Raw genomic sequence first — 25,189 nt, 5'->3', positions numbered from 1 at the left:
TCCACGGTTAAGGTCCTTAAAGACGTAAGGAATCTGCTCCAATCTCGGGCTTCCCTCTCAGGTAACAAGTCTCCCCAATCAATTTTCAGAAACTACAAACTCTGCATAAAAATGTTTGCTTTAGCTATCACGGGTCCGACTAATCCGAGGGGATCAAAGATTCTCGCGATCATAGACAACACTTGACGTTTTGTGTAAGTTCTATCTTGACGGTCAGTTTTGAACACGAACTTATCTTGAGTGCAGTTCCACAGAACACCTAACGTCTTGATCTCTTCTCTATCAGAGAAGGAATAGTCTTTATCGGAGCCCGTTTGCAACGATGGGCAGTTGCTACAAAATTTGTGTAGCTGTATTCCAGCAACTTGAAGCGCGCATGTCAGTTCATGTTTCAAGTCTTGTACTTCACTCCATGTCTCAGCCCCAGCTAACACATCGTCCTTGTAAAAATTATTTCGTATAACCGGCTCAGCTAAAGGAAAGTTAGGGCCTTCATCATCTGCGATTTGTTGAAGAGTCCTCATTGCGAGAAACGGGGCACTTACTGTGCCATACGTGACGGTATTTAACTCATAGAGTTTGATTGGCGCGTTTGCACTATCTTTCCATAAAATGCGCAGCAATTTTCTCTGATTTTTATCTATTTCGATCATGCGGTACATTTTTTGGATATCCGCTGTGAATGCGTATCTATACTTCCTAAAGTTCAGCATGTGATCATATAGATCTCTTTGTATTACACCTCCATTTAACTGAATTGAATTCAGTGAGTTACCCTTATTTGTTTCAGTAGACGCGTTAAAAGCCACCCTTAATTTCGTGGAAGTTTTTTCTGGTCTATACACCCCATGGTGTGGCATGAAATATGTAACTTCAGGTTCGTCCCTCTCTATCACCTCACTCATATGACCCAATTTTTCATACTCATTAATAAAGTCTTTGTACAGACTTAAATACTCGGGAGCTTTTACCAATCAGTTCGACAAAGAGTTTAATCTCTTAAGCGCAATTGCCTTAGAATCTCCTATAACACTCGGATCCTCTTTAAAGGGCATTTGAACTATGTATCTACCATCCTCCTTTCTCGCATGCGTTTTCTGAAAATGATTCTCACATATTTCGTTTTCCTTACTTTTAAAATTATTTACTTCGGGCTCTACCTCCTCGATTTCCCAAAATTTATGTACAGTTGCCTATCTTCTCGCACTAACCCGCAATGTAATTTGGTCTCATTGTTAATATTTATTCTTCCCGAGGTAATATAACCGAACACACTATTTTTTAAAATTAATTCCAAGTTTGGAGGATATATTTGCCCTGGTCTTAATAACTCGTAAAATATTGGGGCTCCCAAAAGCATATCAACCTCTCCCGATACGTTGAAGGTCGGATCCGCTAATCGTATGTGCGCATACCCTTAATTTGAATATTCAATAGCGACGAAGGAATCCTATCAGTTATACGTTCTACAACTAAAAATTCAAGGTCGCGAATAAATGTTCCCTCTCTGTTCGCAATAGTTGCTGTTACAGATCCCTGCAATGGTAAGGTGACATTTCCTAAACAAGATACTCTTAAATTAGTTTCATTTTTGCTAAGGCCGCATGCTTCCACGCATTTTTGGCTCACAAAATGGCTCATGGAACCATTGCCTAATAACACTCGAACTCCCACAAAATTACTGGATTTATTTTTAATTAATGCTTGTGCAGTACTCAAAAGAACAGTCGTCGAACGATTTTCGACTTTAGCCGCGCAATTAATCACCTCTGAATTATTCTGTGCTTGAGCTACGCGTTCAGAAGAAAAAACTCTGGCATGTACATCTAAACCTCTACTGTCTGCGCCATTGCAATTGTTGTTCTGACCTTCAGAAGACCTCCTCGAGCTGCTATTGTCGATTTCCCCCTCAAAACCCACAAAATCTCTCTGAAATGGATCGAATTATGGTGTCTTTTTTGACATTCCTGACACGAGAACTTTGATCCACAATTTTTACGCTATGTTTTCCTAAACAGTTAAAGCAAAGTTTATTTTGTTTAATTATCTCCAGTCTTTCTGTAACTGACTTTTTCTCATAGATCGGACATTGGTACAAATTATGTGATTCGCTTTTACACTGACTACATTTAAAATCCTTATTCCCAGTTGTTCTAATTCCCGAAAAAAATGACCTAACGTTCGTCCCTCTTTGATTAGAACGAGAGCACTTAACGTTATTTGACACTTCACCCACAGGCTTGTTTTTTGACTGGTAGAACACGTCATACCACAGAAGCACCATAAAGAAAAGAGACCGTAAGTGAAAAATCGCTACAATAAAACATTGAAAAAATTATATGGCCTCCTCGGTCTCCCGACCTATCATGTCTTGATTTCTGGAGTCATATGAAAACGCTGGTTTATGACACCCCTATTAATAATGCTGGTTGCAAGAATCGCAGTAGCTGCCTCCGTGATATGCCTGGAGTATTGCAGAATGTTCTAATGTCCATGCGCGGAAGATGTGAGGTGTACATTGTAGCCTTTGGCAGAAACTTCATACACTTACTTTGGCCCATGTACCATATAATTTTTTCAATGTATTATTATAGCGATTTTTCACTTACGGTCTCTTTTCTTTATGGTGCTTCTGTGTCACCGCTTCAGGAAAGCATTTCCGACCCACATTGCTATATGATTTCGAGTCGTTAAGATGCCCCCTACCCCTCTTAGAAGTTCTGAAACGCTTAACTGAGACACCCTGTATATATATATATAACGTCGTTGCCGAGTGGAAGGAATAAAACAGGTCTTAAGTAGGGAAGGAGGGTACAAAATTTATTTATTAATTATTGGGACAGAGCAGTCATGAGAGTGTGTAAAAGTGCACATGAAAAGTTGCGCTCCTTGGTTATATGTTAGGGAAAATCTTGCAAAGTAAAATCCGTAAAATGTCTTAATTTAGAGAAAGAGGGAAATCTTAGTAGTTGCTATTGGTTTATCAAATGGGTNGATCAGGAAATAATTAATTAATGTCTGAAGTTGAACGCCAATTAAATAAAGTAATTTAAGATTAGTTTGGTTAACACACTTGATACAATATCAGAAAGCACTCTGTTTTGCGGATATAATCGTGTGGGCTGAAAAAAAGATTATATATTTTTTTCCGGTTTTTTAAATAAAATTTCATTCTTTTTTTTTTTCTTTTTTTTATGTATAAACTGTTGTTTGTTATTTTTTTACTTATTATTCCCCCCCCCCTTTTTTTTTCATATGTCTATAATTTTTCTTTGTTTTATTCTTCATTTTGAACTATATAACACTGCATTTGATATCTTTTCTTATTTGACCATAATTTCCTTTCAAAATAATTCTTCTTTCTTTGCTTGTACCGAGGAGCAAACTATTATGATTTCATTTCAAAGATTATAGTCTTGGTTTTTGTGAATTTCCGTAATCTGCTTAACTCTTTCATCGCAACCGGCGAGAATACTCGTCTTCCAGAAATATTCGTTGTGCTCTATTGCTTTATTAGTGAATATGGTTAGTGATTACATCAGATTATTATTTTTTAAAAGTAAAACAAAAAAGTTTTAACGGAATTTGCGTTTTGTTCCAATTTTAGTGACGCGGGTGGGATAGAGGCACGTCATTGCCGCGATTAAATTTTTAAAATAAATTATTTTCCCCTTAGCTACGAAGTGTTAGAAATCTTTGTGCTTTGCAACTAATTACAATTACTTTTTTCTGTTCCTTAAACAACTCTATGAACAATAATTTAAAAAAAAATTTTGACGGGAAGAAGAAAAATTAATTTTAAAAAAATAAAGAAATTTTATCTTACTCCCGTCTCACAAGTTATTTTGATTCTCAAACTACTTTTCATATAAAAAAGCAAAATAATATTAACTCGAATCTCAAATGCTGTAATTAACAATTTGCAGCGGTTAAAAGCAATTAGAGCTAGTTAAAGTTTTTTTTAATTTAGTACCTTTCTCTAAGTGTTACTTTTTTTTGCTTGATTGTAAATTCCCACATAATTTTATTAATATAACTGTACAGAATTCAGCAGTATATACACCTAAAAATTGTTCTAAATTTAATTTAATAAATTATTTCTATATTGTACTTGGGCTCGCTGATAACTAGTTTGGAAAGTTGGCATCTCAGCTTGCGTTCTAAAAAATAATTTTATTCTGTTATGATAGCATTTTAGCTGATTTGGATGTTCAGGAATACCTGAAAAAAATTATTAGGGGTGTGATGACTGAAGATGACTCTCAACGAAGGAAAAATGATAAGTCTTGCATATTTTTTCTGATATTTAATGCTCTGTTATCTAAGTGTGCTTTCATTCAAAAAGTGAAGGAGAAAAATAAGAATGGCAAAATTTGTGAGCTCTTAACGAAACTATGAGTTACTTTAAAGCAAATATATTTTTTTTTGTTGCTTGATTAAATAGAAAAAAACTGACTGCGGAAAGAGTAAATTAACAGAGAAGAAAATGTAATAAAAATTTTGTATTCAGGAGACAAAAACAAAACAAAGTGTTCTCATGTTTAAATGCTTTACATTTGCCCTTTCCCGCTCAACATTGATAAGTATAATTTTATAGTATAAGGTTTAGTAAAGTAAAATATTAATATTTACTATCGATTGATTTGAAACTTACTGAAAAGTAATATGTACTATAGCAATTCTGTGTGTTAAGTTTAAATATATTATAAGTATTTTGAATCATTCATTCTAAAATTAATTTTTATAAACTAAGAATCTGGTAGAGAAATATATCATGAGAGTTAGCTATCTTTTATGTTTCAAAATGAATATATATTGTGCAAAAGTTTAAAAAAAACTGCATTCTAAAATATATAAGCTTTGATTTTTTTTTTCTCATTTAAAAAGTGTGTTTAAAATTATTCATCTATTTGAATATTATTTTATGAATATCACTTTCGATTAATACTTACGCGTCTGTGAATCAGACAAGATTCTTTCTTTATTGCTTTCTGTGGCGCCAAAACCACAGACGAATTTCTTTTCATGATAAAATGAGAGTGTTTGAAAACCGAAACTGAAACTTATGCTAATGATTATAAAGAACTTATGTTTTAGTTGTTGTTATATTGTATTTTGTTTTATTTTCATTGATCTCAATTACAGAGACAACTTGAATTTAGCTAAGATTATGATAAAACTTGTTATTTAAAAAAAAATTAAAACTAAGAAAGAGGAAAAGAAATTTAAGAATATGTTGCTTCCTTTTAATTCATTCATGTAACTTGTAGTATAATTTTATTATTACAATTTCTATTTGTTATTACTTAAAAAAAAAAAAAGGAAGGAGAAGAATTTTTTTTCTATTGCTATGTGTTTTATATATATGTTTCTATATTGAATACACTTTAGTAACAAAGGTGGATAATTTTGATAAATGAAGAGTAGTGTATTTTGAAAAAAAAAAAGTTTTATCTTGGTTTAATAGAATTTTATCCAGAAAAATATAAGCAAAATTTCTGTATAGTGTTTATACAGTATAATGTTTATTGTTCAAAATATTGATTTATTTACAATATTGGTGTTTTATGTGGGAATTTTGTTGATGTAATGATAGCTATAATTTACATTACCACTACTTGCTTTATAATTAATACATCGTATATTTTCATTTTCCATTCGTTGTTTGAATAGATTATATTGACTGGTTCAAATTATCTCAAGTAATATTGTGTGATAGGGTAACTATTATTAGAAACATTTCATATTAATTAATAAGTGACATTTCATTATCAGTGACATTTTAAGACTATTGGGGGTATTAAATAATATCTATTAAGTGGTGCTTTCACAATCTGCTACAATGACATTTTTAGGAAAGGGAAAAAATGTCGATTTATGTGTATTAGCTGAAGAAATGAATCTCAAGGCTCCTCCCGATGCTAAAGTCATACAAATTAAGAAACTAATCATAGAAAATGAAGCATACGATGAAGAATTTTGCTTCAATGTGCTACAAAATATTATTGATGACAGAGTCGAAAAAGAAAAAAAGCGAAAAATTAAATAGAGAAAAAGAAGAAGAACAAAATCGAATATTGAAAGAAAGAATTTTGAGCTGGAAAAATTACGTTTGCAAATTGAAGCCCAAAAATTCATACAACAATCATCTGGTTTAACTAGCGGTTGTCATGTCAACTTACAATTAAAGAAATTACTACCTGAATTCAATCCGAAAGAGGACGATATGGTTTTATATATTAACTTATTTCAACGCCAATTGAAATTTTTAAAAGTAGACAAAGAGAATTGGGTAGCTTATTTATTTGGTGTCCTGCCAAACGATATTGCGCAACTCATCGCAAGAGAAGCAGAAGATAAAGCTCAAGATTTTAACTATATCAAAGAAATGCTTCTGAAAAGATTTAAGCTAAGTGCAGAAAAGCTTCGACAGTAGTATGCCACTCGCAGAAAAACACCTGAGAAAACTTGGAAAGATTTTCATTTCGAACTCCAAACTTTTTTCGAAAATTAGTTAATGGAATTAGACAATAAAACTTTTGATGAATTGAAAAACTTGATGATCGTCGATCAAATGAAGAAAAGAAGTACTCCAGAAGCTAAAGAGCACTTCTTAGATGTCTGGTGTGAATGGAAAACGCCTGAAGATTTAATTGAGAAAATGGATGTGTATGAAAATCTTAGATTAAGCAAAAGAGATTTGCAGAAATCAAATCCAGAAAAGAAGCTTAATTTGAAACAAACAGAATCACAAAGACTTTATAACCAAAACAAGTATTCGCGTAATCCCAGGGTACAATATGACCAGAAATATAACATGCATCATTTCAGACAAGAAAATAGGCGAGATACTGGAGTTCAAAGTCATAACAAGCAGGACTTTTCTAATTATGAAAGAATTCCGCGAAGAAATGATTTTATGTATGATGATCAAGATCATAAAGTAAACAACGACAGATTTGAAGAGAACAGAACTGGTAGAAGGTGCTATGGATGTGGTGAACCTGGCATAATTAAATCTCGCTGTTCTAAATGCAATCCACCTAGCACAAACTCTTCTCCTAGTGTTGGGAACGTCCTTTTCCAGTCATGTGTAGACGAATCATCACAATTAGCTATTTTGAGTATAACAGTAAATGGACTCTTAGGTACTGCATGTGCTGACAGTGGAGCAAGCCATTGTATTGCTGGAGAACGGTTGTATCAAATTCTCAAACAAGAAGGTGCAGACTTTCAAGAGACCCAACTCACTATGACACTTGCTGACGGAGAAAAACGGCAAGTGGAAGTCTTCACTACTTGGGTATGGGTAGATATAGGACTTGAAGGAAGAGTCTTTAAAACAAACGTAATTGCATTACCCCATGCAAAAGATAATCGTACTCTCCTTGGTACAGATTTCCTTCAAGACGCTGGTATCGCCCTTGATCTGAAAAGTCGCAGATGGTTCTTTAACGATTTTCCCCGACGAAAATTTAATTTTGCTGAGGAAGCCAACTTGTGTGATATCAAGAATATGCCATGTGCTGAATCCGATACTTATCAACTGAGAGAGGAAGAAGGTTAACAACTGTCAAGGGAAGAAAAAAACAAACTCAACACCATGTTGAAACAGTATGAAAGAATCTTCGAACCAGGGGGAGATGCGACTCCATATGCAAAACATTACATCAATACTGGTGATCATCCTCCTGTATCTGTTCCCTCGTACAGATTACCTCATTCTAAGAAAGAAGAGTTGAAGAGACAAATTGATGATTTGCTTGAGAAGGATATAATTGAAGAGTGCGAGTCGCCTTATGCCGCTCCCGTGGTTTTAGTTCCAAAACCGAACGGTTATAGACTCTGCGTGGACTAACGAAAACTAAATGAGAAAACTTTACCCGATACATATCCGCTACCCAGAATGGATGATTTATGGTATGATTCAAAGACATGTAAATATATGTCAACCATTGACTTAACAGCTAGCTATCATCAGGTGGAAGTCAACCCAGCTGACAGAAATAAAACAGCATTCATCTGTTCTTCCGGCTTTTCAAAAGAATGCCTTTTGGTTTACGAAACGCTGTAGCAACGTTCCAACGCCTGATGGATCGTTTCCGCAACGGACTTCCTTCAGTAAAACTGCTGGTTTACCTAGATGATCTGTTTGTGTTGTCTCCTACCTTTGAACAACATATCCAAGATCTGAAAGATGTCTTTGACCGTCTTGACAAATTTCGACTTAGTGCAAATAAAAAGAAATGCAAATTCGCATGTTCTAAAGTAAAGTATCTAGGACTTTGGATAACATCTGAGGGAATTGAAACAGACCCAGATAAAGTAAATGCCTTCTCCAAGAAACGTGAAACAAGTTCAGTCGTTTATACAAACATGTTCATGGTATCGAAAATGTATTCCTGGTTTTTCCGAAATTACCAGACCACTTACCAATTTGACAAAGAAAGCTGCCTCTTGGGAATGGGGTGTTGAACAGCAAAAGGTATTTGAAGAACTAAAAAAATGCTTGATTTCTCCTCCGATTCAAAAGCAAGCGGATGAAACTAAACCATTCCTCATACGGACAGACGCTTGTAACTACGCTTTGGGTGCTGTCCTTTTGCAAAAACACGAAACTCAAGAACATCCTGTAGAATACGCAAGCAGATTGCTGAGTTCTGCCGAAAGGAATTACTCGACAACAGAGTGTGAGGCCCTTGTTGTCATTTGGGCACTTCAGAAATTCCGAGGATACGTGGAAGGCACCGAAGTCATCATTTCGTCCGATCATCAACCTCTCAGATGGCTCATGAGTTTAAAATCTCCATCTGGAAGACTGGCGAGATGGACCCTGCAGCTGCAAAAGTTCAATCTTAAGATAGAATACCTCCCCGGGAAATCGAATTATGTGGCAGACATGCTTTCAAGACCTATATGTCAAACTGATGAAGTATTCTGCGAAGCTTCCACAATTTCCGTAGACTTCCCTAAGAAAACACCCAAAGAAATAAGAGAAGAGCAAATGAAAGATGAAGAACTTAAGAAAATAATTACATGTTTTGAAGATCCAGAAAAAGGAGTAGACTATTCCAATTGGACACAAAGAGGATATATAATGAACCAAGGCGTATTATTCCAATATTCTCCTGCTTCAGATGCTGAAGAAGCACAGTTGGTAGTACCCTTGCATGAAAGAGCGCAAATTTTAAAATTACACCATGACGCTCCAAGTGCTGGACACTACGGAGTAGAGGGAACATTAAATAGAATAAATCAACGATACTATTGGACTGCTATGAGATCCTTCATAGCTACCTATGTTAAGAGTTGTGTTGAATGCGCCAGATATAAAGCCAGTAATCAAAATCCATGTGGACTTCTGCAGACACCAATATACAGTCAACGATTTGAAACCTTAGCAATAGATCTCTTTGGACCATTACCCACAATTAAAGAGGGTAAATCCTGGGATTTTATAGTGGAAGATTGTTTAACTAAGTGGGTAGAATTATTTTCTCTCACTACAGCCACTGCTAAAGAATGCGCCAATGTTCTTGTAGAAGATATCTTTCTTCGCTATGGGATTCCTCGAAGAATAATAAGTGATAACGGAACTCAGTTCGTCTCTGCTGTCATGCAGCAATTGTGTTTCCTTTTGAAAATAGATCAGAACCTCACACCAGTATATCACCCTCAGGCAAACCCTGCAGAGTTGAAAAATCGTGACCTGAAGCCACGTCTTGCAATCCTTGTGGGACAAGAGATCACACTTCCTGGGCTGAAAAACTTCCTATGATTAGATTCGCCATGAACAGTGCAAAGTGTGAAACAACTGGCGAAACAGCATCATTTCTCATGTTTGGAAGAGAAATGAGAACCATAGATGACGTTACGAGTGATTTTCGTGCCATCGTGAACAACGATAATTTCGTGCCCGAGATCACTCCCTACCTAAAAAGATTAGCCAATATCTCTAATGACATCCGAGATAGAGTTGAATCCAAACAAGATCAGAGAAAGACCCACGCAGATCAAAAGCGTCAAAAATCACCACAGTACGCACCTGGTGATAAAGTATGGATTACTTTGCATCCTAAGAGCAATGCTGCAAAATCAAAGTCGGTCAAGTTCATGCCAAAGAGAGAGGGGCCGTACATCATCCTCACCCAAAGGTCCCCAACATCGTATGAAGTGGCCCACGTTGATAAGCCAAATGAACCGTTAGGACAGTATCATGTATCTGCATTGAAAAAGTGTTCTGATGAAAATGCAGTGCCGGTGGCACCTTTACGTAAACGAGGCAGACCAAAGACTCTTGAACCTGACCCGAAAACCTTGATGACCCTCAGAAGAAACAAAAGACCAAAAAGTGCTGGTCCCTCAACGAGACGTTTAATCGGAACCAGAGGCGTAGTGTGACAAGCTTTCCTCTTTCCCCCACTATAGCGCCTCTGGCGGTGAACTAAGACAGTCTGCCAGGAACCGCCATAAAATACGGACGTTTAATTCGAGCCCAAAACCCCCTCTTCCAAATTCTTGTATTTTTTTATCCTTGTTTTATTTTATATGTGTTTTGTCCTTTCAATAAATAGTTAGAGTTAATTTCTGACCTTTCATTATTTATGTGAATTGGTAAAAGTACAAATAAACCCAAACTTCCCCTACACATCCAGAATTTCAAGATTTGAATCAGGCTGTCAATAATACGTGCTCTGCAGCTAGGAGGAAGTCGAGACAAGTAACTGGAGAGCCTTCCCCTGGGAGTAACTCTAAATATACACCAAAAAGAAAAAAGACAGGTAAATTATTCTCCTTTGATTCAATGAAATCTTTTCACCTAAAAAATTACTGATAATACTAGTTTACATGATCTTTGATGTTTGAAAACATTGTTTTATAGCATTATTTTAAAACATTCTCTCAGGCAAGTTAACATATAAACTTAATAATGGTTTTATTTCGATTAGGCATGAAAATCACAAAAAATTGATGTCCTACATTCTTTTATTAAAAGATGGTTGATTCTTGATAACATTAAATCAAAGGTTGAAAATGACTTTTTGTTTTTAAAAACCTTAAGTGATAGACAATTATTTTCGGAATCAGCATTGAAAATTGGTTTTAGTACAATTTCATTTGCGAAATTGGACTAAAAGTTTAAGCAAGCAGGCCAGTGTAATTGAATTTATTCAAAATTTGTTGAGAAAAAAAATTAAGCATCAATATAACAACCCATAATGAAAAATGGTGGGTAGAATTATTGGACAATTAAGAATTTCAATAAGCGTGTTATTTCTACAACAGTTTTTATATGCATCTTACAGAAAAATTATCCTTTTTAAGTGATATGTTTAAACAGTCAAAATAAAGAATTGAAATATACTGGCAGGAGAGTTTTGCAGGTCATTATTATTATTTTTATTCATCTGCTGCTACTAAAGTAACCATTTATTTAATTAAAATTGAATAGAAATAATAATAAAATGTGATTTATGCAACGAAATAAGCTCTAAAATATTATTCTAATCTTTTAAAATTTGTCCTTATCAATGTAAATATGACTCTCGCTAATTCCGTTAATTCTAATTCTAATTCGTTCCGCTAATTCTCGCAAATTTTTTATTTATAGGTTCCAATGCTCCAAATAACGTGACCACAGCATTTCAGCTTGCAGAAAAAGCAGAGTAATTGTCTAAAATTTTGATTTCTTAAACGAAAAAAAAAAATTTTTTGTTAATAAAAGTTTTTATATGTAAGCTGGCTAAATTATTTAAATTTGCTGTTACTATTTCGCTTTTGAAAAAAATGAGCACCTTTAACATCTGTCCTATATAAATGAGTTCCCACATATTTTTGTAACAAATGTATCCTCTTTTCACGATAATTTAATTGAACTTATTAAAATTACAGAAACACTACATATTTGAAATGTTCTTTTAAGGTTTACGAATCAGCATACTTAATATTATTCAACTCTACATGTTAATTCTAGATTAATAAAATTTATGGACTATTTAATTACAAATTAGCACAAGGTTCACAAAATATAACTTAAAGGAGTTAAGTAAAAATTCCTATTCTGAATTGTGTGAAAAAGAATAAATTCTAATGGGTTGTATTTCAAAATTAAAGGAAGATAGATTCTTTGCATTACATTTTACTTTTCTTCACCCAATACATGGAAATCAGTCGAAAATTCTTTCGAAAGACTTTTCTGTATTCCGCCTATGTGCTTAGAAAATAGTTTCTTATCATTAGGATTAGCATCGAAAATCAGGACAGACCGTAGAAAGTTAATAAGTAATTACTACCTAATGTGTATCATTAAAAACTCCAGAGTGATAAATACCTCTACAAGTGAAAAGATATATATTTTAGGTTAAAAATTAGCAGTCTAAGGTGAAACATTTTAATTATATTTAATTACCTGCATTAGCATAAAAAAATACAACCTGAAGTGAAAAATGGCGTATTTTAGTTTGAATAAAAAAATTTCCTTTACAAGCATAAAAACCTATACTTGAGGTTGAAAATAATACACCTCACGTTAGTAACAAATCACCTTTCCAACTATCAAAAATTACACCTGAGGAAATCCCACATAAAATTAGATACCTGTGGTTGAAAAATAATTACCTGAAGTCGAACAAAATACATTGATTTATAATAACCTGAAGTGTAAAATGACACACCTTGGGTTGTTGAATAAATAGTTCCACAAATGTAAAAAAATATACTTCAGGCTGATAAGTAATAACCCAAGGTTGAAAATGAAACACTTTAAAGTAGTAAATATCTACCTCTCCACAGATGTAAAATTAAACACCTCAGGTTGAAACATATATACTACCTCTGGAAGTATATTTAAGGTTGATTTTGAGGTATTCATTTGCACCCTTTTCAACCTTAACGACGTATTTAAATAACAACCTCCTTTATACCTTTAAAATATACCTCGTTTATACCTCATTTATACCTCGATTTTTTCATAAGGGATATAAAGAGAGTTCGCTCTGGGCCATTTGTGGCCCACTTCGATTGCCAATTAGAAGCGAATAATCATAAATCAATATGGATAATTGAATACAAACAAATTAAATTTTTTCAAAAAAAGTACGTAAAAGTTAAGAGAAAATTTCTCGTAATAAATGTTTGAAAAAATAAATGACACTACGATTTGATCTTTAAAATCCTTTCCACTTCCAAACAGCCCAAACACTCTCATCCCTCTTCATCCATAGAAAATGTTCAAGAACAGGGGGGAAAGGAACAACAAACTCCTGAAATAATTCTCCCAAGTGTTCATCCCCCAGATTCTCAACCCCATTCCCTCCCACGTAATCAGACAAACAAAATTCAATGGCGATGGAAAAATTAAATTCGCGTAATAATTATTTTTCGCCAAACAAGAGATCGGAAAGCCAAATGTTATAAACCAAAAAGAATGATTAAGCAATAATGATGAAAACGATGATGGTATAAGCCAATCAGATATGTGTGTTAGATTAAAAAGTCTGTCAACAGCCTTCACCAATCAGGTTCTCATATTTTTTCACCCGTGATCACCCGTGCGACAATTACATTTTATTTTATTTTATAACCGTCGTTGAACAGCCGACCCAATTTCATGGGTTTACAACTACTTACGTTCAACTCCGTAGCCTTGTAATTTTGAACCAATCCAGAAGACAAGGAAACTCCTGGATCAGTACCCCCAGAGGTGTTGATTTGTTGTGGGAACATGGAGGACTTTGAGACTCGACAGATTTAACGTGCATCAGTCACAATTTACTACACGGGGAGTCTTCGGCCGGCGAGGATCGAACCCACGACCTCTTGGATATGGGCCCAGCGCCCTACCGACCAAGCTAGCCCGGCCCTAAGACAATCACATTTGGTGAGAATGCTCATGCTCGCTCAGAGGATCAAAATTGTGATGGCGTGTCATCGGATCATCCTCAGGGATGTTTCCCAGACCGTCGCCAATAGCCCATTGTGCAGCTCTAGTGCGACGTAAATGAACTACAACTACAACAACAGCTCATGCTCACTCCATCGCACATGCGAATTTTAAGCAAAGAGAATGCTCCCTAAGGTTGAAACATTTTAAGTTTAAGTTCGATCTTTTAATCGTGACCGTTAATGTATTGTGTAATTGAAAGGGATTTGTAAATTGTAAAATCTGTTTATTTTGCGGTGCGTAAAGAAAAGTTCAATTTTGTCAATTGATCACAATATTTATTTAATATTTTTATTATTTTCCGTTACTCAGTGACTATTTAAGATTAAGAAAATTTTCCTTAGTTCTTGTACTTCTTATTTCTTGGGCCTACTATTGATTGGAATTTAGTGTTCTCAGTAAGTCTTGTAGATTGTGATTATCTGTTTATTACGTAAGTTTATGATATTTTAAATATTATTACCATTATAAAGTAAAACAATTTTTGGGGGTTCTGCGATAGTACCTAAGTATTCTTTTTCTAGATTTATACCCATTACTTATATTGCTATTAAAATGATTCCTTACCTTGTGCATAACTTTTCAAGTTATCTAAGTCATTTGATTGTCCGATATCTTTAACTCTAGTTACTTAATTTTATATAGAACTTAGTTATTTAGAATGAAGATTTGGCCAACTCTATTTCGGTGATCAGGTAAACACTACAGAATCAAGTGCGTTGATCGCAATCATTTTAAAAGTATTCCATTTTTATAATTTGTTTATATATTTCAAACGTTCGTTTCATTTCAACTGACATTATTATTTGATTTCTCACCATTATTTCCGAGTGCCATTTGTTCTATTTACTTTCTCTTTAAGTCAAGTTCTTGTTTTTTTACATAACAATAAACATATGCCATGTAGAAACACAAGATGGCTGTAAAACCAATTTTATAAAAATTGGTATGCTTGAAAAGAAAATATACTCACTTGAAATAATTTGGCTAATCAGGAAAAATATTATTTGCTTTATTGTAGTATTATGTTACTAAAAATAATTAAAATAGATGAAATGCAGATAATATTTTATTAAATATTGAAAATTGTGGTTTATGTCTGGATATTTCTCTATCATGATCTGCCACTGCAACTACAATCACAATAGTGCCAAATTGATTTTAAAGGGAAATTTTTAATTAAAACAAAACATTTAAGAGGTTTGCCTGTGGGTAGCTACTAGCCATATCCTTTGAGTTGGACCCTTTCAGTGATGTTTTTTTTTTTTTTTTTTAGTTTCTCGCATGCTGCCGTCCTGAAGTTGCTAACGCTATTATTCTGCCACAGATCACGATACAGAAAAATCCTCTTTATGTCAATAATTTCATGGATTTCTTTTTTTTAGAAATGATAATGAGTTTTTAGCTGAAAATAGAGGTATTGATTACATGCTAATTAAAATCAAGTAACGTAATATTTTAAGCATTAAAGTGATATAAAATATGTCAAGTTTGCTAGTTTAAAATTTTGACAGGTTTACTTTTGGTAGAATTGCCTAATGACTTTTTCAAGTTGCATGAAACAATTTTATTTCACTAAAGCTGATAGTTTCTCATAATTGCAATAAATTGACTTTAGATATAATTTAAATCACTATAATCTGTCTAGATATCCTAAAGGAGCAAAGATTATCTTATATCAGAATTAAAGCTCTTGTAATGAAAGCTAAATTATATTGGTGAAGTGTAATTATTTTAGCTAGTTTACAATTTAGTTTTCTTTACTATCTTTGTTTAAATGACAATCATTTACATTTTTATACTTTTGAGATAAAAGTTATAGACCTAGCACCAGGCCTGTCTACCCACTTGCCTGCCCTTAAGACCCAGCTGCGTTTAAAAAAAAACCATCTAATAAAGCTTATATTTTAAAAAAAAAATTTTCTTCCCAGAAATGATTTTTAAATAAAGGTATTTCAGTTTGCCAACTTTTTTTCCTGTTATTGCTGCAGCTATTATTATAGTTTCACACATCATTGAATATTTTTCGCAGATTATTCTACCATTTTGAATACAGTACAGAACCCGTTATCCGGAAATCAGAAAACCAAAAATATATTTAAAAAATATATATTGATAAATTTTCCCGCCATTTTTTTTAAAAAAATGTTTTTTTTCCTCATAAGATTTTTCTTTCTTTTTTGAAAGATGTTTACCTTACCATCATTTTGGAAATAATCATTAGTGTATTACTTCATCGTTTTTTCTTCTTTTTAAGATTATTTCCAACTATTTTTGTTTTTTTTTAGTTGGGTTTAACAATTAAAAAAAAAAAAACTGCTTTTTGTATCGATTCAGAAAACCGGAAAAATCAGTTATCCGGAATAGCGATGGTCCCGATCGTTCCGGATAATTGGTTCCCTACTGTACTTTCTAAAAAAGTTTTGACCAAAAAATTTTTAATATATTTTTGAAATCTTCACCATATGGAAATGTATTAAATTATTTAAAGCGCAAAAAAATTTTTAGCATAGCAGAAATGGCCAATGGAAATACATTATGCTCTTTATTTTATCAGATTTTTTTTCAATCTCAATGATATGACATAATATTAATTTTATAAGAAAATTATGTAGTTTATATTTAGTAATTAATAAAGTTTTGGCTAAGTAAAAATAAATTGAATGTCATATTTAATTATTAAGTTATTGAAATAATTATAAAAGTTATGTAATAGTCTCTTCTAGTCAGGGTTGGCAGGTTTTTGACATGTGACAGTTTAAATCGTCACGTCAAAAACCTCACTGTCAAAAATGTCGAAAATGTCAAAAACCTATATTCATATGTGAAATTTAATTATCAAAATGAAAATATATATTTTTTATAAAGGATAGTGTTTCTAAATATGTTCTAGAAAAAATAAATTTAAAATTTTGAAGAAACACTTATATTTTGAATAGTAACCAAAATCTTGTACTTTTGAAAGCTCACATCTTTTGTAATATTATGTATTCATTTTCATGTGTTATTGAAAATCTGCAGTGATATTATTAAGAAATTTATTTATAACCAAATTTAGTGTATAGTATAGATTATACTAAAAATTAGACATTTTTAAAGATAAACATTAGCAGTTTTGTACATTAGACATCTTTTAAAGAAAAATCTTTTTAATATTCTTTTAAATCTTCTTAATAATCTTTTTAACATAAGACAATACAAATTTAAGTGCTTTCTGTTAAATACACAGAGTAGTTAGTGTCGATTTACAGTATATTCAGCCTATTCATTTACTATGCTGAAAATTTAGTTTATCCAAATACTTGTGAATTTCATTTTGCTGAATACTATATAGTTTTGTTGAATATCTAAATATTCAGCTGTTGAATAATTACTTCTTGCTTTCAAGATATGCATTATTTGTATTCTTAATACAAGTGGAGAAAAAAAAATTAAGAGATAAAAATTGTTTTAAAATGATAAGTGTAATAATTATAAATAAATATAATAAACAATATGAATTATATTTATCATTATTCACAAATATAACTACTTTTAAATTCAAATTAACATACTGGATAATAAAGATATTCGGTATAACATTAAAAAAAATTTTTTATACACTTGTATCAAGTTTGTATTTATACAACATAACTTGTAAGTTCCTTATAAATATTAGTTATATGTTCCTTATATGTCAAAAATGCATAGTAATAAACTTTTAATTTTCTTAAGTATCAAAAAAAAAATTTTTTTTTTTAAAATATAAATATTTAAAAAATTTTTGTGCAAAATTTTTCTGCACATGCATTTGAATATAAATTTCTGAGATTTTAAATCTGTTATTTTACCTTAATTTTAATTAAAAAATATTTTAAAACCTGCTGATTACCTATAGTATAATTAAATTTCAATATAATGCATGGCAACTGTTGGTAGTTTTGAAGTTTATATATTTTCTTGGCAAACTTCAGTTTTTGACATTTTTGACGGGTTTTTGACGGTTTAAACCAGTATTATACCCTTGTCATGTCAAAAACCACTTTTTGACGTCAAAAACCCAACCCTGCTTCTAGTTCTAATAGATTCTTTAAATGCCTGTATTTTATTTATTTTTTGTAACCTTCATTAAACAGCCAACCCAAATTTTGAGTTAACGACTACTGATGTTCAACTCCGTACCCTTCAGGTCTAAATGAAATGTTATCCGCCAGGCAACAGTTTTGTTGCCTGCATATTATGAATTTCATACAAATATAGCAATAGAGTCATACAAAACTATGATTTTAAAATGCTGCAAATTTCATAAAAGCATAGTAATATAAAACACATAACTATTATTTGCGGAATCTAAACAGTCTTACAAAGTTATAATAAATGTAAATGGATTGCAAAAATCATCCTTGGTAATTTTTTAACCTTATTAAAAAATCAATGTAGGGAATTTCCGGCGAAATTTATACCTGACAATCAAACTTAAAATGAACATGGGTGTCGATTTTCGGCATGGGCATCACTTTAGAGTTAAAACCCACAAATAATCAAAGCAATCGGGCTGTTTTTTAATCTTAAAAAAAAGTGTAGTGAATTCCGGGCAGTCACACGTTTAACTTTTTTATTAAAAAAAATATTGAGTTGAAACCTTTGTTCCTCCCACATTTTTCCATCAATAACAGGGTTGCCACTCCACAGGGAGAACAGGGAAAACCTGGAAAATACAGGGAATTTAAAAATCACCTAAAATAACAGGGAAAATACAGGGAATTTGGATTTTTTCTTTACAAACTGGGAAAATACAGGGAATTTTGTTTCTATCTTTTGTCTTTTAAAAAATGGTGACTACTCAAAGCGTAATCTATAGGATATTTAACCATGATATTTCAGCTATACTAAACTATTTCATTTACTATAGCATTATTTAAGTATGTTCAGCTGTTTTTCTAGCAATTGAAACTAATATATATAGTTAGCCCACTATAGCTCACGCAAGAGCTCAGTAATTGTTGTTTCCTCTTAATATATCGCTTATAATATGTACAGGGAATTTTTTTTTCAGATTTGAGTTTCAACCCTGAATAAGTAACACTTACTTATCTGTATATTCTAGTATAATCCAAACCCCCTATTGGCAGTTATATCAGGGTTGGGCTTTTGACATGAGGCTTCGAAAAGTGTCTTATACTGTTGAAATCTGACAAAATCTTGGGCAAGTTTCTTTCATGTCATTTGGAACCTTTCATTAGATTTAAAATCATGCCCAATATACTTTTATAATGTACTACTATAATTATGACTTATGTGTATCTACTTGGTTTTTATGTGTATTTATTGGTTTTTATGTGTTAATTTTATGTAATAATGACTTATGTGTATCCATGTTTTTACATGGTACTCTTAATACTTTGAAATCAATATTTTTTGCTATATTATAACTGTTCAGTATATATCACAGGTAACAACTATGAGTAGCTAATTATTATTAATCTAAATACTGATTTGAATTCTTTTATGCAAAAATTAAAACAGATAACTAGTCATCAATAGTTGTCTGATATCAACTTATAAAAGTTACTTTTAATTCTCAATATTTGTTGTTATTATTTATAGACTGGGGAGCAGAATATACTGTTTGTCTAAGATAGGTACTCTGACCGCCAATAAGTCTGCGGCAGTCTGGTGCTATGGAAACAAGAAGAGGGCATTTTAGGGATGGTAGCTTCGATGAAGAGGTCTCCTTTTCTCTCGCCAAAACCAGTCCTAAAGAGGGGCCCTGCACCCCCTACTTATAATAATCATACCTCGTTACCATAGTCACCGCCACAGCTCCAGACGAATGTCTGGCAGAGTACCTATCTTAGACAAACAGAATATGATCCTGCCGGCAAGGTTTTGGGGGAGATTCAGGCAGCTCTGGGGAAATTTTTACAAAGGATGTAAAAAAAAATCCGAAATTTTTGATGTTAAAAAATGTCTTGCTGTGCAAAATTTTTCCTTGTTGAAAAGACTTATGTTAATTTAAGTATTTATTAGTTTGAATTCCATAAGTTTATGAGAGTTACCTTAAATTTAATTTTATAAATTATTATTAGTTCAATATATTTTGATTTCTGTTATTTTTATCACATATACTCGTTTATTCAAAGTTAACAATTAATCCTTTTCTAATCCAGGGTATTACTTAAGAATTTCATCTTTGAATGCATATTTATATTGTTTATCTTCTCTTCTAGGTTGTGTGAATATCTGTCATATTCTGATGTACTTTGCTGAAACAGTTTTTCCACAAAAAAAGGTTTTCTTTGATTATTCAGATATTAAATTCTAATCTTGTTTAAAATTTTCATTATAAATTTCAAAATATATTTGGAAATGATCTATGGATAAAATGGATAAAAGCAAGGACATAAATAGTAAAAAAGTTGGTGTTTCAAAACCAGTTATAAAGAATAACCATTTAGGTATTAAGTCTAATGCACCTAGGAAATTTTCATACATATCCAGATCTAAAAATCCTTTTGATAATAAGAAATATATTTATTCTGATTCAAAGTCTTTTTTGAAACAGTCATGTGATAACTGTAAGTCTCACTTGTCTCTGAAACCACCTCACGAAGAAAATGTTGAACCATCTCCTGATTTGAATGGCAATCTTTCTTTTAATCAGCACTCAACATTTTGTAATTTTCCTCCTTTATCTGAAGTACCTAACTTTGGATTAAGTTATCAAACACAACTCTCTGTTCAAAAGACTTCAAAACATAGAAAATCTGGATACCATGAAAAACGAGCTTTCCATTCTAAAACTACTAGTTCAAAGGTACCATTTCATACAAATAATTTTTTTTCACCAGTACCTCATTCAAGTATTAGTTATCAAAACTCAAAAGGTAACATGCCATATGTAAAGTTTCCATTGAATAAAGTTTGTGGTGATGCAGCAATTGTTACTGAAAAGTATACACGAGGTTTTGTAACTACACAGATAATAAGAGACCCATTTTTACAAAGTCATGTAAGAATTGCCAATGAAGACTCTTATTTTGCTCCATCAATAAGTATACCTGATAAATACTTTACCCTTCAAGTTGATCCAGATGCCCAACTTCGTAATTTGAAGTCTGATTATTTTGTCCATAATTGGCAACAGATATCTGTATCTTCATTGTTTGAAAACTCTGCAGATCTTAAAGATGCTGACAAAATATACCCAGCTTTAACTACCAATGTTCAAAATGAGCAAATGAAATCTCCTGATTTCAGTGTTCGATCTGATCTTGAATGCCCCAATGTGGTACCAGCTACCAGTTCATTAGGAACTAATGAAATGTGTGTCATTCCACAAACTTCATATGCTGATGTAATTCACATTTCCACTGGTGGTAAAATTTCAGATTCTGAAAAAATATTTACTGATAAAAAAGATGAAAAATCCCAAACTGAGTGGGCCCAACAAGATTTAAATGCCATTCAAGCTACTGTAGTTAATTTAGAGAAACCTAGTTTTTACAATTCATCATTACAAAAAAGCATATCTTCTACCTTATCTCCTCCATCAGAAAAATATATTAAAGGAGATAATTTAGAAAATGTTGATAAAATGTCATCATCTAGTTCTGCTTATAGTTCTAGCTTTCCTTTAGATTCTACTACTAGTATGATTGATGAACCGGGTTCAAAACCAGACTCTATGTACAGCAGTGCTAGTAGTGTTAGTTCCTCAACTAATGCATTTAAACCGGTAGAAAAGAAACCTGTGATTATTATGGACAATTGTCCAGATCAAATTACTTTTGGAATAGAGTATGATGAAATGGTTAAACTGTGTTTTGATGACTGTGATCCAGACAATGCTTCCACTCAAGAATCTGAGAAAAGTGCTTGTGTCAAGTCTGAATGTGATGAAATAAAATTAGTCGAAACTAGTTTAGAAAAAGAACTATATTGGAAAGAATCTGATGTGAAATACTGTGAAGATAACCATATTGAATTAACCACTTACTTTGCTTCTTGTAAGTTTCCTTTATATGTCTATTTTTAAATTGTTAACTTTTATTTTTTTTAATTTTATTTATTAATTTCAATGTTTGTTAAAATTGATTTAAAGTTTGAAACCGAGCATTTGTACATAATTTTACTAGAAACTGGATCACTCAAATGATGTTTTTTTTTCCCCCTTCAAAACAACGTAATTCTACCCAAAAATTCAGGTAATTTATTATTTTTTTGATGCCAATAATTTCTTTTACCGAAGTTGATAAAACAGCCACAGTAATTTCTGGTAAATAAGCCATGGCCTATTTCTATTTCGAAATTAAATTATTACGATATATGTTGGTTGTATGAGCCAGAACAGCCTTTATGGTGATTTCATTTTTGTATTGAGAATAAGGCTATCATTGCTAATTCATCAGGGGTCTGTCTAGGTCTTTCTGAAAGGTACCTATTTTGTGAAAATTTAGACATAATTTGTGAAAAATTAAAAATTATATTACAAAATCAATACAAAAACATGGTAAAAATATAGATTTATCGTTTCTTAAGGGATACAAAACTAAAATTTTAGAGAAAAGTATTTTGTGAAACTACCGTTTTTCCTAAAGTTGAATTTGTGAAACTACCGTTTCACCTAAAATTGAATTTGTGAAGGTACCGCTAAGCGGTAGTAAATTCGGCCTGAACAGATCCCTGTTCATGCAAATATGTTTTGCATTGTTTACTCTGAAAATAGTATCATTTTTCTCTTCTTTTTTTTAAAAGATATGGCGGTATAAGACAAGCTTTTATAAGATAATGGATCGTAAATATATTCTTCAAAAGTCTGTAACAAATAATGATTCGTAACTTGAAAATAATTAAATCAGAATGATATATTTGTTTCTCTCTTACCCTTAAAATTTTCTTTGTAAATATTTTTTTTTTCATTCCATGTGCCAATCCATTTTCTGTAGTCACTCTCATTTAAATTTCTTTTTCACTTATTTATCACCATTAATTACATTGCTTCAACTGAGAATAATTTCCTATTCCCGATAAATATTTACTGTTGGGTCATTCTCTACTAATCTCCAACTAGGCAATTTTCGAGTAGTGAAAAAAAATTCTCAGAAATTACTAATTTTTTGTAATAAGATAAGGGTGAACTGAACGAGAAAGACATAGCCAGGGGTCAATCTAAAAAGGAATTAGGTCTATGGAATTCACAAAACTCCATAACTGGACACATAATCATTCATGAAATTCTGAGTCCTTAAAACGGACCCTACACAAAATTTTAAACTTCTTAGACGTGCCTTTCACAAAATTACGTAATAATCTGTTGCATTTTAAAATGTATTCTGTTACAACTGAAAGGTAATTTTCATCAATGTAAATACATGCGTTTTTTTGTGAGTTGTAGTAAAAATAGTCTACCAAATCTATTGGAATGGAAGAAAAAAAAGTGATAATGAATATAAATGGATGATGTCATCCGATTGTATTCAGCCAAGAAAAGAAAAAGCTGAAGGCAGAATTAGGTACTATAATCCACGTTGTGCATGGATACATTGGTGGTAATTTTAAAATTTTGCAGATGCTTTTTTTAAGATTTGCTTGAGTGATTGTGTTTTTATAAAATAACTTTCTCCTAAGAAAGTTTCAATTTCGGTATTGTACTTTTTTTGAGATTGATAACGAAAAATTTGTTTAGAAGTAGGATGGTGTCATTTAATTGAGTATGGGTGTTTGTTTGGTATAACAATGTACTCCCTAAGCCTTTTTAGAAAGGCAGCCCACCCTGCCTGCCCTTTGATCCCTCTGAATCAGGGTTCGTGATTTTTTTTGATTTAAATCAGATTTTTTTTTTCAAATACATTATAAGAGCGTTAGTTTATGCTTAAAAAAACTTTATAAATGTTTAATCAAAATTAAATTAATATTAAAACTATATGATAACAATATTTTAGAAGCTCTAACTTACTAAAATAATTTTTCATTATAATGCATAGCGACCCTTTTGATACAAAGGCATGATTGAAATTAAAAAACAAGATAAAATAGATAATTTAAAGAATACTACTTTAACTAGTAACACAAAGTTTCAATTAGCACACCATAATTTTAATTTAAAATTTTGATCTCTTTCTTTTTTTCTCATGATTTATAAAATGGCAAAATAAATGCAACAGATTGTGTATATAAATGTTGTCATTCATCAAAAAATAAATATTCAATCTATATATTTTTATGTTAAAATATTCATTTTTAATCCTATATCGAAATACATAAGTTAAACTTAAAAAACATTTTTAAAATATATATGTACTCATTGGAATTTTTTTTCACAAGAGAAAATCTGATAATTTCGAAGATACCATAAACATATTATGAGAAAAAAAATAACAGCTGACCTACTGCTTCAACCTACTGCTTCAAATAGACTTTGAAAGGGAAGAATGACCCTATATCAGGAAAAAAATATCTGAACTCAGCTTTTTTTTTTCTTTCTATTTTTGGCATATTAAGGTAATTTCTTTTTAATATAACCTCAAGCTTTAGAAATATAGATATTTCCATCAATAAACTATAATGTAGATTTGAATTCCATGCTTTTTTTATCAAAAGGTAGAATTTTAATTAACATTTGCTTTTTTTCTTTTTGAAAAAAAAATCATGTTTATTTACTTTCTACAGCTATGCAAGTCTATGTGGCATCAGCCAGATTAACTGTAACTGTGTACTAATTGTTTAGTTTTAGTTTCAGTTTGCATTTATGTTTAGTTTGTGTTTGTGTATCTCGTTAAGTTGTTATTAAACGTGTTTGCGAGATGCTAGATCCTGCTCATTTATTTAATATGTACTGATATAATACATAACAACACATGGTGGCAGCGGTAAAAGAAAACAAATTAACGCAGTAAGTTTTGACTCTCCTTCGATATTCTGAAATTACATCATGACATCAGCTCCTGCATATCATATAACGCCGCCAGAATCATTTCCTTTTTCGATTCCCTCGGAATGGCCTAAATGGAAGCAAAGATTTCTACGTTTCCGAACTGCTTCTGGACTAATAACAAAAACAGAAGAGGAACAAGTGGATGCTCTCATATACGTCATGGGTGATAAAGCCGAGGACATATTTCTTTCGCTCAGTATATCGGAAGAGGATAAAAAGAAATTCCAGGAGGTTTTGAATAGTTTCGACACTCACTTTGTTGTTAAACGAAACATAATATTCGAACGAGCTCAGTTCAATCGGCGAATTCAAAAAGAAGGTGAGTCTGTCAA

General features: G+C 32.0%; 3 protein-coding genes across 7 annotated transcripts in view; 2 read left to right on the top strand and 1 right to left on the bottom strand.

The window, feature by feature from the left end:
* Nucleotides 1-92: 92 nt before the first annotated feature.
* LOC139427185 (uncharacterized) lies at nucleotides 93-905 on the bottom strand. The gene has a single exon (XM_071188058.1). It carries the CDS (start codon nucleotides 903-905, stop codon nucleotides 93-95), a length of 813 nt encoding a protein of 270 aa, XP_071044159.1.
* Nucleotides 906-9,749: 8,844 nt separating this feature from the next.
* LOC139427280 (uncharacterized) lies at nucleotides 9,750-11,738 on the top strand. The gene is made up of 2 exons (XM_071188354.1): nucleotides 9,750-10,781; nucleotides 11,612-11,738. Exon 1 carries the CDS (start codon nucleotides 9,775-9,777, stop codon nucleotides 10,399-10,401), a length of 627 nt encoding a protein of 208 aa, XP_071044455.1. The 5' UTR covers nucleotides 9,750-9,774; the 3' UTR covers nucleotides 10,402-10,781; nucleotides 11,612-11,738.
* A 2,372-nt stretch (nucleotides 11,739-14,110) lies between these two features.
* Nucleotides 14,111-25,189, top strand: part of LOC107446506 (uncharacterized) — a 38,673-nt gene continuing 27,594 nt past the window's right edge. Inside the window, exons 1-3 of one of the 5 annotated variants that reach the window (XM_016061180.3) lie at nucleotides 14,117-14,340; nucleotides 15,219-15,359; nucleotides 20,152-21,930. In XM_016061180.3, the coding sequence (XP_015916666.1) occupies nucleotides 20,298-21,930 (1,633 nt within the window). In that variant the 5' untranslated portion in view covers nucleotides 14,117-14,340; nucleotides 15,219-15,359; nucleotides 20,152-20,297. Of the gene's footprint in view, nucleotides 14,376-15,218; nucleotides 15,360-20,151; nucleotides 21,931-25,189 lie in introns of all 5 variants that reach the window. The other 4 variants (XM_016061179.3, XM_016061177.3, XM_016061178.3 and 1 more) reach the window with 4 other exon arrangements.

Source organism: Parasteatoda tepidariorum, chromosome X2 (genome assembly GCF_043381705.1).
Source record: "Parasteatoda tepidariorum isolate YZ-2023 chromosome X2, CAS_Ptep_4.0, whole genome shotgun sequence".
NCBI lineage: Eukaryota > Metazoa > Arthropoda > Arachnida > Araneae > Theridiidae > Parasteatoda > Parasteatoda tepidariorum.
Note: the sequence above shows the minus strand (reverse complement) of the source record. Positions and strands in the feature narration are given on the sequence as shown.

Bases quoted from the DNA above. Each gene is read 5' to 3' on its own strand.
- LOC139427280 (XM_071188354.1), top strand. From the start codon at position 9,775: ATGATTAGATTCGCCATGAACAGTGCAAAGTGTGAAACAACTGGCGAA.
- LOC139427185 (XM_071188058.1), bottom strand. From the start codon at position 905: ATGAGTGAGGTGATAGAGAGGGACGAACCTGAAGTTACATATTTCATG.